We start from the raw sequence: 13439 nt of genomic DNA on the forward strand, positions 1-13439 counted from the left end.
ACATGGTAACAGAGCATTGTTTCTTAGGGCAGTGATCCCAGATCCCAGCCCCAGACAGTACAGCTGACTACAAAGGAGTTGCTGTGGGGTCGGGTTGGCCTAGAGTGGGTCACAGTCCTCGAGAAAAGAGACTGTTTGCTTTCATACAATGATGGGCACAGCTCCAGAGGTCCAAGATGTGGTTCAGAGGAGCTCTGAGAACAGGAATTAGACAAGGATGAGATCATCACCCTGCATTTCTCCAAACTCTTTGAGCATGAAGATGGGCTCTGGGCTGAAGGTGTCACAAACCTCTTTATCCTCTGCTTCTGCTCTGTCTCGGGATGCCGTGAGAAAGCAAGCCTTTTACTGAAGGGCATTGTTGAAGTGAATAAAGAGGAGGAGGGAAGGCATAAAAATTGAGGCCTTTGGAATTTGTGTTGAAAATTGTGTTGAATGATCACAGAGGATGGCAATGCTCTGCATCTTAGCCAATCCACTTTGCCAAGCAGTCCTGCAGGTAGTATAAATAACCCTACACCAGTTCAGACATCCCATTTGCTCACAGCATGCCCCTTGCTTTCAGTAGGTGTTTGAATGTGCAAAAAGCGTGCAAAACCAGGCTCTGGATACCTGTGCGACTTTCTCAGTGACCTTCCCCATTAAACCTCCAACCCCAAACAACCTGATTTTCCTTGCCGTGCCCTGGGACACGCGAGTCCCTGTGAAGAGTTGTGACTGGGGAGAGAGGCAGGGCAGAGTCCAGAAGCTTCACAGGTGGTGGTGTTTGGAGCTGGGTTTTCCAGTCAGGGCCTCCTCTGACCTGAAGTTCTGCCTTGTTGTGAGAATTAACAGAGCCGCTCAGATCCTCGCTTGGTACAAGCTAGAGTGATTTTGATGGGGCTACACGGCATTGTGCCTTCTGAGGACCTGAGCTGGTCTTTTTTAAGAAGCAGGCGAGTTACTGTCCTCTCCTGTGTCAAAGTCATTGAGGACTTTTCTAAAAACAGCAGCAGATTCCTCTCAGCATGCTTTTGGCCTTTCAAGTTTGATGCTCTCAAGTATGTGCTTCTGTCCTTAGTTTTTTTCCCCCCTACAGGAATGCAGTATGACACTATGTACCATTTCTGGTTGGAGCGGTGTCCATGACCTTCCACTCCGATTCCCTGCTCTGAGCTTCTGTTTCGCTGTCACCTTTCTCTTTGCAGCGTTCTGTGTGCTGCAGTGCAGTTGCGTTACTGTAGCCTGAATGTCTCTTGTGTAAATGAAAGACCTTGTTGTCCAAGAAGTGTGGTGTTGGGGTGGGGAGGGAAGAGTTGTTCATTTTCTTTTGTTGTCTGCACTCCATTTAATTTTTTTAAATTCTGACCGATATAACATCTGCTAAAATGTCTTCCTTATCATTTGCTTGGTGATCACACAGCCTTCCCACCATTCATTGAGAGCTGGACCAGATCTCACAGAGTCTGAAAAGAGCTATGTGGTAAGGCCACTGTTTAAATCAGATGTGTAGTCCTAGACTCTCTTCACCCAGACAGTAACACCTCAGTAGAGGTAAAATGCCAGCGCTATTTTTTAGCGGCAAAGTAGGTACATATCTATCTATTTGCATATATTGTTTTGTTTGCAACAGAAAAAGGGAATTTAGCAATTAGAAAAACTGTCATAGCCAATGAGAAGTTGGGCTAATTGTGCTGCCAGTCCCTGGGTATAAGTTAAATGAAGCAAAATGCATGAATGGAGCGGCCCACCTTGCATTCTTGAACTGACTTCATAGCATTTGTAATGGTGCCACTGCATAACTAATTGCAACCTCTTATGCTGCTGCTTTTAAAAATATATGTATATGTATTGTTACAAATCTTCAAACTAAATGCCAAATTCTTCTGTATCTTGCCTGTTTCTCCATGCTTACACCTGGATCCCTTCTGCACTCCACTACCTGGATATTTACCTGGATCTCTACAACTCTTTTTTTTTTTTTTTTTTTTTACTGGACTTATGTGCTGCATCTGGAATGTCCCATCTCTTCTTGTCTATATTTTCCCCTCCCTCCCCCCTGTTGACTGTCCTTTGGGTGTTCTTGGATGTCAATGCTGCCTACCACGCAGGAAGCTGTTTGCAATGAGATCATAAACATTGCAGAAAAATCTGTTCATTACTGCAGTACTGTTTCTCAGCCTCTTGACTCTCGCCACAAGGTGACCTCTAATGACCATAAACCATCTCTCATCATTTCTCAGCAACCTCAAGCACAGCAGCAAGGAGCCAGCCCTGACAGAAGTCAAACACCACGAGACATGTAAGTCCTTTTGGCTCCCATCTCTTCCAGGGGTCTTGTCTCTGGTGGTGAAGATGGGGGTGTGCGAAAGCTTCAGCATTTCAGGAGTTAAATTAGAATTATGGGAAGGTGTCAGCTTTCTTTAAAGAACAAAAATAGCCACGTGTCATCATAATGAGTAGTTAAAAACTGGGACCTTTGTGTCTGTATAGCACCTGAAACAATGACCTCATGATCCAGGACTGGGTCTCCTTTGGGCACTTGATTCATGCTGGTTATGGGGACTATCTCAATGCCTTTGTATCTTGAAGCTGGAGACAAATTAATATCCACTGGCTACACCTGGCTCATGTGGCATGGGTCAATGTGTTCACCCCTGTTCTTAGCTTCTCACAGTACAGTGAGCAGTCCCAACACCGATGCCGCTTGGTGCGTTGTTGGCCAGTTCTGCTGATGAATTGGTGGCTGAATGATCTGAGAGACCAAGGCTGAGATTTTCAAAGTGTGTCTGGTGGGTTTAAACCTGGAGCTGCCATTAAGCTTGGTGGGGCCTTTCACTGGTGGTTTTGAGAATAGTAGCCCGCACTGTGTGCTGGGGACTGAAGTTCCTTGGCAGTTGGGTCCTGAAAGGAGCCTTTGCTTTCCCCCACCCCTTTATGCAGAACGGAAAGTCTCACATCAGCTCTGTTTTCACTCCCCACAGGCAAGGGATCCAAGCCTCCCCAAATTTGCCCCAAGATTGTTTCCACTCCATAAGATTCCTTTCTGATAGATACAGAGTGCCTCTGGTGCAAGTGGTATCTCAGGGCAGGATTCAACCTTAGATTTTGTTTGCACCATACCTCCTCAGCCATGATTTATCCAGCAACCTTAGTGCGGTAGAGTAGGCAGTATCTTCTTCTGAAGTCCTTCATTCTGCCATTTGGTCATTCATGGCCCTGCCTGTGTGCCTGGGCAAGGGAGCAGGTGTCTCAGCCCAGGAATGAGTGTATCCAGGTTTTGGCTTGCATTCAGTAGGGTGTCTGCACTCGTACGCTCTCTAGGTGCTACACGTTAGGAAGACTCCGGTTGTTACAGTCTATGGAGACAACTACATGGCAAAAAGAAAACAGAAGCTCTCTGCCGATCCCATACAGTGCAGGCGTGACACTTTTTACTGCCATGGCCTTGTGACAACAGTCAATTTAATGCAGTTGGCTTCCACCTTTCAAATGGAAAACACAGGTCCGGACTGCATTGAACAAAATATAACCGGAATTAGAAAGGGGAAGGGAGACATCTCCTTCTGAAGGGATGTCAGGGAAATCCAGTGGCTAATGTGCAGTATCTTTCTGCTTTTAGAGTTAGCTACCAAGCCCTCTACAGCTATACTCCTCAGAACGATGATGAGCTGGAACTGAGGGACGGTGACATTGTCGATGTCATGGAGAAATGTGATGACGGCTGGTTTGTGGGTGAGTGTGACGCTTGCCTGTCAGCAGCGCTTTTTGAGATGCAGATGAGCAATTTTGCAGAGCGTCTGGAAGTTGCTTTCATTTGCGGGGCCAAAACGGTGAAAAAAATCAACTTGACTTTTTTCACAATTTCTCATCTTTTCCCACCGAGAACATTAAAATTAGGGTGCAGGGTGGTGGAGCTTTGTTTTCCTTGCTAGGTCTCTAGTTTTTCCTTTTTTCTCTTCTTAATTTCCCCATTTCCCTCTTCCTCCCGATCCTTCTTGCTCACACAGATGGCAAAGCAACAGAGGGAATGAAGGAAAACTGGATTTCTGTAGCTTTTCCAAAGCTGAGGGAGCCACGGCAAGTTGCAGAAAGTGGCAAGTAGGGGACGAAGGGAACACATGGATGGGAGTTGCAGTCCCTGAAAATCCAACCTCATCTGTAGCTTATGTTTAGCAAAATCTAGCCCTTTACCTTCAAAGAATGCAAGTCTGGACAGTGTTCTCCATCTCAACACTGCAAATCTAGGCTTGTTATCTCTTCTTAAGGGAGATTAGCTCATTTACACCGATAGGAGTTTGGGTCCTAGCCTATAGACCCAGGAGCTTTCACCAGCACCTTATTAATTGTTAAAAGGGGAGACCAAAGATGATTAGCAGCAGAACTAGTTGTGATCTCGTCTATGCCAAAAAGTTCTTTGACCAGGACCTCGATTTCGTTTTAGAAAGCAATGCCTGCAGGCAGAAGAGGCTGCCGCCTCTACCTTTTTAAACCCCTAAGCCTTCCTTGCATGGCTCCATCTTACTCTGGCTTCCTCATGTTTTATTTTGCAACAGGTACGTCCAGGAGAACGAGGCAATTCGGCACCTTCCCAGGCAACTACGTGAAGCTTCTGTACCTGTAAAATAACAGTGATCCCACCGTGACAGTGACGGGGTTGTTTTCCAGATGGTGTTTTTAAACAGTGAAGAAACAGACAATTTATGAATGTAATAGACAAGAGACGAGACGTGTTAGGAGGATGTGGTTATGTGGTACAGTATTGAGTTGAATGTGTAGCCCTGCTTCCACAGATTCAGGGTGTGATTTGTTTGCTGAAGAAGAGACAGTTTCTAGTTTACAGTGCTGCCTTTGTGTATTCCTCTCCCCTCCCCAGCAAGAGTTCTGGTGATAATCTTAATTTGTATGGAGTATTTACCTCTGAGAAGACTTCAGGGAAGCACATGGTATAGGTTTTGTTTGTGTGTTGAGATAGGATAGTGCTTTGGGGCAGTACGCAGCCTTGCAGCTGCTCCCTTTCACTGGCAAGGTTCAGGGAGGCCAGGCTTTCTGCCCGCTTTCTGCCTCACTGAAGACTCACTTTGCTCTGCCTTCCACTTCCATAGAAAACCCTTCCTTCATGTCGTGCACCTTAAGACCCAGCAGAGGCAGAGGACAGCTGATACGGTTAAACCGCAGAGCTCTGTGTGGAAAAGGAGTTTGGGACTGGTGGTTTAATGCAGAGAGGTCAGCCAAAGCATAATGCAAACGTGCAAAAATCCCAAACCCTTTAATAACGTATTACCTATCTCTGCAGGGTTTTTTTCCTTTGTGCAGGGGGTGTGTGTGTGTTGAGTGTATTGTGTGCATCAAAACGAACTGAGTCCTGTTTTTTAAAGTGAAATCAGCCTGGCTTTGACATTTATCTGCACAAAGAATAGAACCAATAAACAGAACATCCGTGAGAGCAAATCCTGTTTATGAGTCCTACGGCCGTTCACTTTCTCTGCTGCTCCTGCCCTGTTGCTGGCCCTAAAGGATCACACGCTTTTCGAAGCATACTCTTGGGGATGAGGACTTTGCTTCTTTCCCGGCGTTAAGTCTTAGAGGCTCTGATAAATCCGAGCAACATACCACTGAGGGTGCCTTTTTTTTTCTTTTTGGTTACAGTGTCGATGGTAGGTCTCAAATAAATACATGCATTTTGGCTGCCTCTTAGTCATACAAAAAAGTCTAATCAATTTGGAAGGCTGTTCCCAGCAGTTATTACCAGTTACATAGATTTGTATTTCCTTGAGGAAAAAAAAAACATGGCTTGGCTGTATGCTTGCCTGTAAATCCACTATGAATACTCTTTTGATAGACATTTTGTTATTAAGAAAAAGCATAAACAAAACCAGTTCTATCAGACTCTGCTTCCTACAGTTACCATACAAATAGCAAAGGGTTAGATTGCTATTTTGTCATAAGCCGTATTTAATAATATAAAATGCCTATTTTTATGCTGATGCTTTTATACAGATTTATTAAGAGTAACTACAACTAACTGTTAGCACGACTTGCAATGTTTTGATAAACTAGCCATGCTCCTGGGTTTGAAATCAAGTAGGCTTGTCTTCCGCCTAGGTCAGCGGAAGAGAAGACTCAAGTGTCTCAGAAGTTTGACTGTAAATATGTATATTTAATTTTGTACAGACAATGTACTTACCTTGTATAGAAAAATAATTTAAACACATTGAGTGAAGGGAGGAAACAAAAGGCAGTTGTGAAAGGTTGGGATTTTTTTCCACTTTTATTTAAATGATGGAATTCCATGTATGTTCACATAAAGAGTTTTAGCACAAAATAGCCATTATGAAAGGGTTTCAGATATGACACAAAGTACCACTGTTTCTTTTCTGCAGGAGATACCTTTAATCCTGCATCTTATTTATGGGTTTGTTTTTCTGCTTTGGGTTTGCCCTCCAGTTATTTGCAGCAATATTTAGGCCTGTTGCTAAGATTGGATAACACCAAATTAATCTATCCAGCAAAGTAACATGATGATACTGACTGTATATAACATACTCATTTAAAGGTTTATTTTTCCTTCTTGCTCTTGCCATTTTAAGTTACACACACACACACACAAACCGCAACTTATTTTTGTGTTGATTTTTTGTTTCTTATTGCAGTGGATTACTATTTGAGAATTAATAAATGGAATTATTGAATTACTATTGTGTTCCTTGTACAAATTATTAAATAAAGTCTATTCCCGCTCTTCCTGTAGCAATGCACTTTTGTACTAGTGCCCCTCTGTGGCTGTCTTTGGCTGCGTCCATACTGAGCAGTAGCTGTCTGCCATGCGCTTCCCGAGTGTCCTGCACCTGACGATCCCGCTCATGACTTGGCCTGAGCTCACCAGTTCTCCCTCTTGAGCCATAGGCAGGCTGTGACTTTTTCTTGACGAAACCAAGATATAAAAGCAGAGAAAAAGCTGGTTTACGCCCAGATCTCACTGTGACATGGGGTCAGGGCGCAGCTGCTGTGGCATGCACGCAGACCTGGGAGCTCAGGAGCACACCCAAGTCCACTGGTTTACAAAGGGTCTTTGTGACTCCCCCTCAGATGAGAAGACCACAAGAGTTAAGCAGGACAAGAAACCTCAAATGCCACCCTCTGTGGGAAGGGACGTCAGCTGATGTTGGGTTTACATGTGCATTTTTAACCCTGACTCGGGTCAAAAGCCGTAAGACACTGACTTCTGCGGTAGCTGCACCCTGACCAGGCAGGTATGGCTGCAGCACTAATTCAAGGGGTTTGTGCAAGGTCTGTGACGAACACATCACGTCTCCCAGCCCTGCAGCAGGAGAGCTAGCCAGGGCTTTTTCGGTGTGCCTCCTGTAAAGGAACAGTCCCCGCAGGAGCAGAGCGAGGGAAGGCCAGAGCTGAGCTGCCTGGGTGGGCTCGCTGGGGCTCAGTAACGCACGAGTACCACAAAAGCGCACCCTGCGCCTCCACACGTCCGGCTCCTGCACGCTGCCTGCGCGGGGCTGTGCCCACCCCGAAGGCTGGTCTTTTGTGAGGAGCTTTAACTTCCTTGAGACCTCCACCTCAGACTGAGCCAAAATTGGGCAACGGATTCAAACTCCGCGATGATGCGACCGGATGGCCAGGCGGACAGATACATGTCGTGGCTGCATTCACAATGACTTTAGGAAGTCAAACTATAAACAAGCCAATCCTAAAACCAAAATAACAGGACGGCAAAAGCCTCAAGCTATTTTACATGCCCTTAGAAAACACACAGACACAAGCCCATTTTCCTGTTTTTGCAGGTTACTTCATATAAAAAGGAAAAGGGTTGCCTGACCACCGCTTTGCTGCAGTCACTAGCCCTTGCTTTACAGTGCTGCGGCCCGGGAGGGGAGAAAGAGAGACTCATCTATAGCTATTGAACCTCGATATTTACTGATGTCGCTCTCTATCCTGACGTACTTGGCAAAGAGCAAGCTAGAGATGCTTTTGTGACTGCAAGAAGCTGGGCGTTCAGGGAGGGGAAGAGGACCCAGCGGTCTGTCACAGGCCTCTGGAAATCCCCCACACCCGGGGGGAAAGGAGCTCTCGGTGTCACTTTCTTCACCACCAGGAGATGTGTAATGATGCGGTGGAAGAACTACCGCTCTCTGACAGAGATGAGATTAATAGTCCAGATGCATGTACCTTGGAAGGAAATAACCCGTGAAATGACGAGGTAATGCAGGAAAAGGGAGGAAGCCAAGAAAGGGGATTGCAGAGGCAAGGGTGTGTCTTGCGACGGGATCATTCGTGGCCGTGGCTTGTAGGGCCAGCACCTCGGTGATCCGCCTCATCCCCACTTGCTGACTGCTCCACGCTCCCTGGCCGTGGCTGAATCCCAGCTTCAGCAGCAGCCTTGTGCTGCAGCTCACTGATGTTCTGCATTGCCTGAGCTGTGTTTATTTACTAAATAAGCAGCAACGCTTGCGCTCAGTTTGTAAATGCCAGCACCGTTGCTGTTACCAACCTCTCCCACCTGTCCATCGTCAGATCGGTGGGGGCTTAACATGCAACTGGACAACTATTTTTCCTGAATCACAGCTAAGGAGGTTGGCTGATAAACCCGTACAGCAGAATTCCGTCTTTCGTTGGTGGTACCACCCCTAAGGGGCTAGAGATAAACAAAACTGCCTAAAGCAGTGACAAATCAGAGCTAAGTTAGGGGAAAGGTAATACCCTTCCTAGGCTCCGCCCTCGCTCATCAGCTCCCAGCTGGGAAAGAGCACGCAACGCCACTTATTTCCATCGCCTCCATTAGGTTTCAGAGTTAACATCACACTAGGCTGGAGCGGGACGAGCCGTATTTGCCTGAGAGCTGCCGCGCCGGGGCAGTCTCGCGTGCGGTCGCCCGCCGGTGGCTTGCTCCGCAGCCGCCCTGCCTCCGGGTCGCGGACAGCTCCTGCTGCGGCAGAGGCTTAGTTCCGCCGGGGGCGGGGGGCTGTAAGGCGGCCGGGGTTTCCGAAGACCGAAATTCTCGTCCTGCGGCAGCGGCTCGGCCCCGCCAACCTCCGCCGGGAGGGTTTCACCTTCAAGCGCGGCGGGCCGGTTTTCTACGCGAGAAGGCGGCAGCCGCCCGGCGGTGTCCGGGGAGCTCTGCCCCGCGGGGCGGGACAGCCGGCCCGCCGGCGGCGGGGCCCGGGAGCCCCGGGGAGGGGCCGGCGGCGGCGGGGCGGGCCGGGGGCGGGCCGGGCCGGGCCGTGCCGTGCCGTGCCGGTGCAGGCAGGGAGGCTGCCGGGCGTCCCGTGAGGTGCAGCCGCGCACATGGGGACACACCGCATCGTGCTGTCGGGCCCCGGGCCCTGGGGCTTCCGCCTGGTGGGCGGCCGGGACTTCGAGCAGCCCCTCACCGTCTCCCGGGTAGGGCGCGGCGGCGGCTCGGGGGGGCGGCGGGCGGTGCTGGGGGCCGGGGCCGCCCGGGACGGGCTCGGCTCGGCGCGGTGGTGGGACCGGGACCGGGTCCGGGGGAGGCCGGGGCTGGCAGGTGGCTGGTGGTACAAAGGCAGGGTTGGTGACACAGCCGTGGCGGGGGGTTCTTTTCTTTTTCTTCCCCCTGTTTGTTTCTGTTGTTTTTTTTTTTTTAATGTTGATGGAGAAATCCGTGGTGGCCCACGCAGCCCCTTAACCTGGCTTTAACCGGGGTCTGCGCTTCTTACCGACCCTCCCTCCTCAGTTTGTCCGTAGCAAACCCCTTCCTGCAGGCGGAGGGAATCCCCTCTGCTCCTGCCAGCCGGTAATTTGGGTTTTGCAGCCCATCCTATGGGAAGCCGTCGCACTGAGGTGGTATTGAATGCTCCCCTGCTTTTGCTTGCCATGTATAGTTAAAAGAAAAGCCTTTGTTTACAGAAGCCATATTAACCTATGTTAAGAGCCTCTGCCCGTTTCTGTTATAAGTCCTTCTTACCTCCACTTAAAGATAAATTAGTTAGGAAATTACAATTAAAGTCTCGCATCCAAACAGTTTTAATGGTGTAACTTAATTTGCTCTCCTCTGCTCCAGCGTTTGCCTGTAAAATGTCAGCGTTTGGTTCCAGCCACCTCACTTTTCTGTCCACGTACCCGCCTGCACCCAAGCGTCCCTGTGCGCAGGTGCTCCCGCCCTGCTGCCGGCTGCTCCTCGCAGGGAGCTGGGCCCTGCCCCGAGCCGCTTGCTGCAGACCAACAAAAAGCAAGGGCATGCGTGCCCATCTCTTCTTGCGTGGGGGCAATAAACCCCAAACTCCCTGTCCCTTCATGGCTTTGCGTGGGGTGTGCTGCTCGGCATCTTGTTGGGGCTGGCCGCTGGCCTTCCTCCAGGGGAGAAGGAATTGCTCCGATTTCCAGCAATCCCTCTGCAAACCAGAGGCATCCGATGAGCTGCTGGCAGCCCTGGGCTTTGGCCTCTGCTGCCGCCTTTGCGCGGCTTTGAAGTCCCCGTGGGCCCCAGGTGAGGAAGGGCCATGGGAAGTGGGACGTACAAGAACTTGAACTTCTGTGAACTGCCCTTAAAGAAGAACAGGATGGTGAAACGTGTGATTTTTCTAAATACCTCCTGCCCCATGGTCTCCTGTGGCGGGGTCCCACTGCCTGAAGGACCCCGGGTGCCATGGGGGAGGCTGCTGGCTCTGGGACCAGCAGAGCTGGCAAGTGCTGTCAAACTCACAGAGGGGGGGAAGTTATTTATTTTCTGTGTAATCTCTTTAATTACAGTAATAATGCTTCATTCTTCTAAAGCATTTTTTGGACATGAAAGCAGCTTTAGCGTAGGGGAAGTGATATTTACTTCATTGTTATGGTAATTGTTGCCATTTCCTTCCAGTGAAAGGCACTCAGGCAGAAGTAAGTCTGAAGTCCTACCTTGCTGCTCTTACCTCTTCTCCTTGGTCGCATTTGTCAGTGCTTATGGGCACGTACCAAGGACATAGATCAACAAAGTGGCAAAAATAACCACCTCATGAGAAATTGTGACCCTGGAGACTAAAATGTCATAAAATAGCCTCTCTGGTGGTGGTGACGTAAATGTTGACAATTGGCAGCTCTTATCATGGCTTTCTCTTGTGGCCCCTCTGACATTTTTAATTTCCCCTCCAAGACTTCAAGCCATTAATCTTTCCTGTGGTTCGCTCCTAAGGCTCCTGGGCTCGTCCCCTTGGCTCAGGAACAGAGCTCTCAGCAAGTCCCACCTTCACCATGTAAAAAAAAAAGATCTGGTCCTGTTTTAAAGAGTCTGATCCTCCTTTTGTGATGACTTTACAGGGCTACAACTTGATTTTTCTTCTTGCTTATTGCATTTGGTACCTGTGCTCTGACCAGAGAGCTTTTTGGGCATGGAGCCTTCCTTTCCTCACAGGATGGGACAAGCTCTGTCAGCGAGCTCTGGCTGTAGGACCGGCATCTGCCAAGGGTTATGAGGGCCTTGGTCCCACCAAGGTGTGAGACGGGTGGGGGCTACCTGAGGGGAATGAGAGGGTGGGGAGGCTGTAGCCTGTGATGAGAGCATCACCCTGGGAGCAGGGGAGGATGCGGCCGTCCCTCCCCAGCACTGTTACGTGCTTGCTTTGTGCTGCAGCATGTAGGCTGTAGGTCCGTGGCACAGACGTGCTTGTGGGGAGCGCTGTTAGCAGCGGTGCACACGGGGCTGGGCTGCCTGCCCCGGGCCAGGCGTGCATCCTTGATTGCACCGGGGAGCAGCATCGTCCTGCCACTGCCAGCTGGGAGTGCGGCAATTCGGGCGTGCTACGTGGGGGACAAGTCCCCTCCCATGTGGCCAGTGGAGCCCGGCTCATCCAGGGCTGCCCATCCCACTGATGGAGTCACCCTACTGCTCCAGGCATGTGCTGGCGTGGTGGGATGCCAGGAGAGAAACATCCATCCAGTCAGGGGCCTGAACTGTCTTGCAGCTCTCTTTGAACCAAAGTGCCTAAATTCAGCCTGTGTTGCCTGCCAGGAGCTCAGATTTGGCTTCTGGCAGCATTGTCCTCATGGTAAGCTCTTGAGCTTGTCTTGGTATTTATGGCCCTCATCACCATTGTACCTCAGCTCCCTACTAGTGACTTTTGGCTTCTCAAGCTCCCCTCTGATGTAGGGAGGGTTTATCCCAGTTGTGCTGGTGGGAGGCAGCACCGTCTGAGTTGCCAAGGCAGCTCGTTCCCCAGGGGGTTACTGGAGTTTGGCGCTGCAGTCCCAGGTCCAAGAAGGATGAGGAGCACCAGTGCCATGAACGTGGGAGCCAGCAGAGCAGCCTGGCTGAGAGCTTCTGGCTGGCAGCAGCTGCATGGCACCAATGGCCAGTTGTGCCTTAGGAGAGCAGCAGATGAAAGATTATGGTATTTCCACAGCTGCTCTTATCTTGTCTTTTGTCGCTGCCCTACCCCCCTTTCCACTTGAACTATGTGTTCAAAACTGCTTCGGGCTCAAATACATCACGAGCATCTTCTCATGCGAATGCTTCTGGTTTCTCGGTCGTGTTGGACCAGTCTTCCCGGTGAGAACCGAGTGTGGGGATTTCACAAGTGTTGCGTGTGAGACTTTCTTGTGGAGTCCCCTGTCTCTTCTGGAGGGATGCTTCACAGATGTTTCTGGTTTACGTTTCTTTTTTAAACTGTAGGGTTATGGTGGACACTTTATTACAGTCTTTGTTCAGAAGAAAACTTACGTTGATCAGTGTAATGAACCCTAGACCAAAGCCTGCTGGATTGCCTTACAGGAGTGGGAGGGACCCTTGCCTTTATCGCGCTTTGGATGATACCATGTGATGAGTCAGTGCGGTAGAGCTTTTCCCAAATCCTTTCTGAGCCGTGGACGGACACGCTGCAAGATAATAGTCTCTGTGGAGCTGCCCTGTGCACAGGGTAGTTCCTGGTCAAATCCCTGCGAGATTGGTGGAGGAAGCAAGCAACGTGTTGCACGAGGAGACAGGCTGATGAAGTGGAGCTGGCTGAAAAGCAGCGCAGTTGATAGACCCCATCCCCCTCCATCCCTCAGGTAACGTGAGCTGTTTCCTGTTTGGTTGTGTTTGATTTTGATAAACATTGGGGATTTCTGCTTCCAGTTGAATATATACATGGAACTGTCCGATAAACCTTGTTCTTGAGATGATTTTTTGTGGTTTGTGCTAGCGGTGTGTTGATCTTGAACATCTGACCCAAAATACAGACAGACGGGAGTTTTCTTTATGTTTTGTCATGTCAGGAGTCCCCAGCCCCATTAAGGAGGGGTGTCTGGCACAGTCTGTGAAACAGGCCAAAGCCAGTGCACTTCTGTAGCTACGTTTTGTTATGAAACTGAGCATTTTCCCAATGAAAAAGCTGTTTCAAGACAGTCCAGTTCTGCAAATACATTAAAAAGATGAAATATCAACGTTGTGCCTGTTGCTGATGCTGACAACAGTAATGTGAATTCATCCCTGTTTAGTCCGTTTTATCTATTCATGGTATTTTAAAAGC

At 49.3% G+C, this 13439-nt stretch overlaps 2 protein-coding genes across 48 annotated transcripts in view; both read left to right on the forward strand.

Moving 5' to 3' along the window:
* SORBS1 (sorbin and SH3 domain containing 1) overlaps positions 1-6721 on the forward strand; it is a 176084-nt gene extending 169363 nt beyond the window's left edge. For 22 of the 46 annotated variants that reach the window (XM_076338541.1, XM_076338542.1, XM_076338543.1 and 19 more), the window contains 4 exons: positions 1403-1462; positions 2091-2281; positions 3602-3714; positions 4536-6721. In XM_076338541.1, the coding sequence (XP_076194656.1) occupies positions 1403-1462; positions 2091-2281; positions 3602-3714; positions 4536-4603 (432 nt within the window). In that variant the 3' untranslated portion in view covers positions 4604-6721. The remainder of the gene's footprint in view (positions 1-1402; positions 1463-2090; positions 2282-3601; positions 3715-4535) is intronic. The other 24 variants (XM_076338564.1, XM_076338574.1, XM_076338567.1 and 21 more) reach the window with 3 other exon arrangements.
* Positions 6722-9237: 2516 nt separating this feature from the next.
* PDLIM1 (PDZ and LIM domain 1) overlaps positions 9238-13439 on the forward strand; it is a 53518-nt gene continuing 49316 nt past the window's right edge. The window contains exon 1 of one of the 2 annotated variants that reach the window (XM_076338585.1): positions 9238-9375. In XM_076338585.1, coding sequence (XP_076194700.1) covers positions 9280-9375 — 96 coding nt within the window. In that variant the 5' untranslated portion in view covers positions 9238-9279. Of the gene's footprint in view, positions 9376-12743; positions 12979-13439 lie in introns of those variants that run through there. The other variant, XM_076338586.1, reaches the window with a different exon arrangement.

This window comes from Aptenodytes patagonicus, chromosome 5 (genome assembly GCF_965638725.1).
Source record: "Aptenodytes patagonicus chromosome 5, bAptPat1.pri.cur, whole genome shotgun sequence".
NCBI lineage: Eukaryota > Metazoa > Chordata > Aves > Sphenisciformes > Spheniscidae > Aptenodytes > Aptenodytes patagonicus.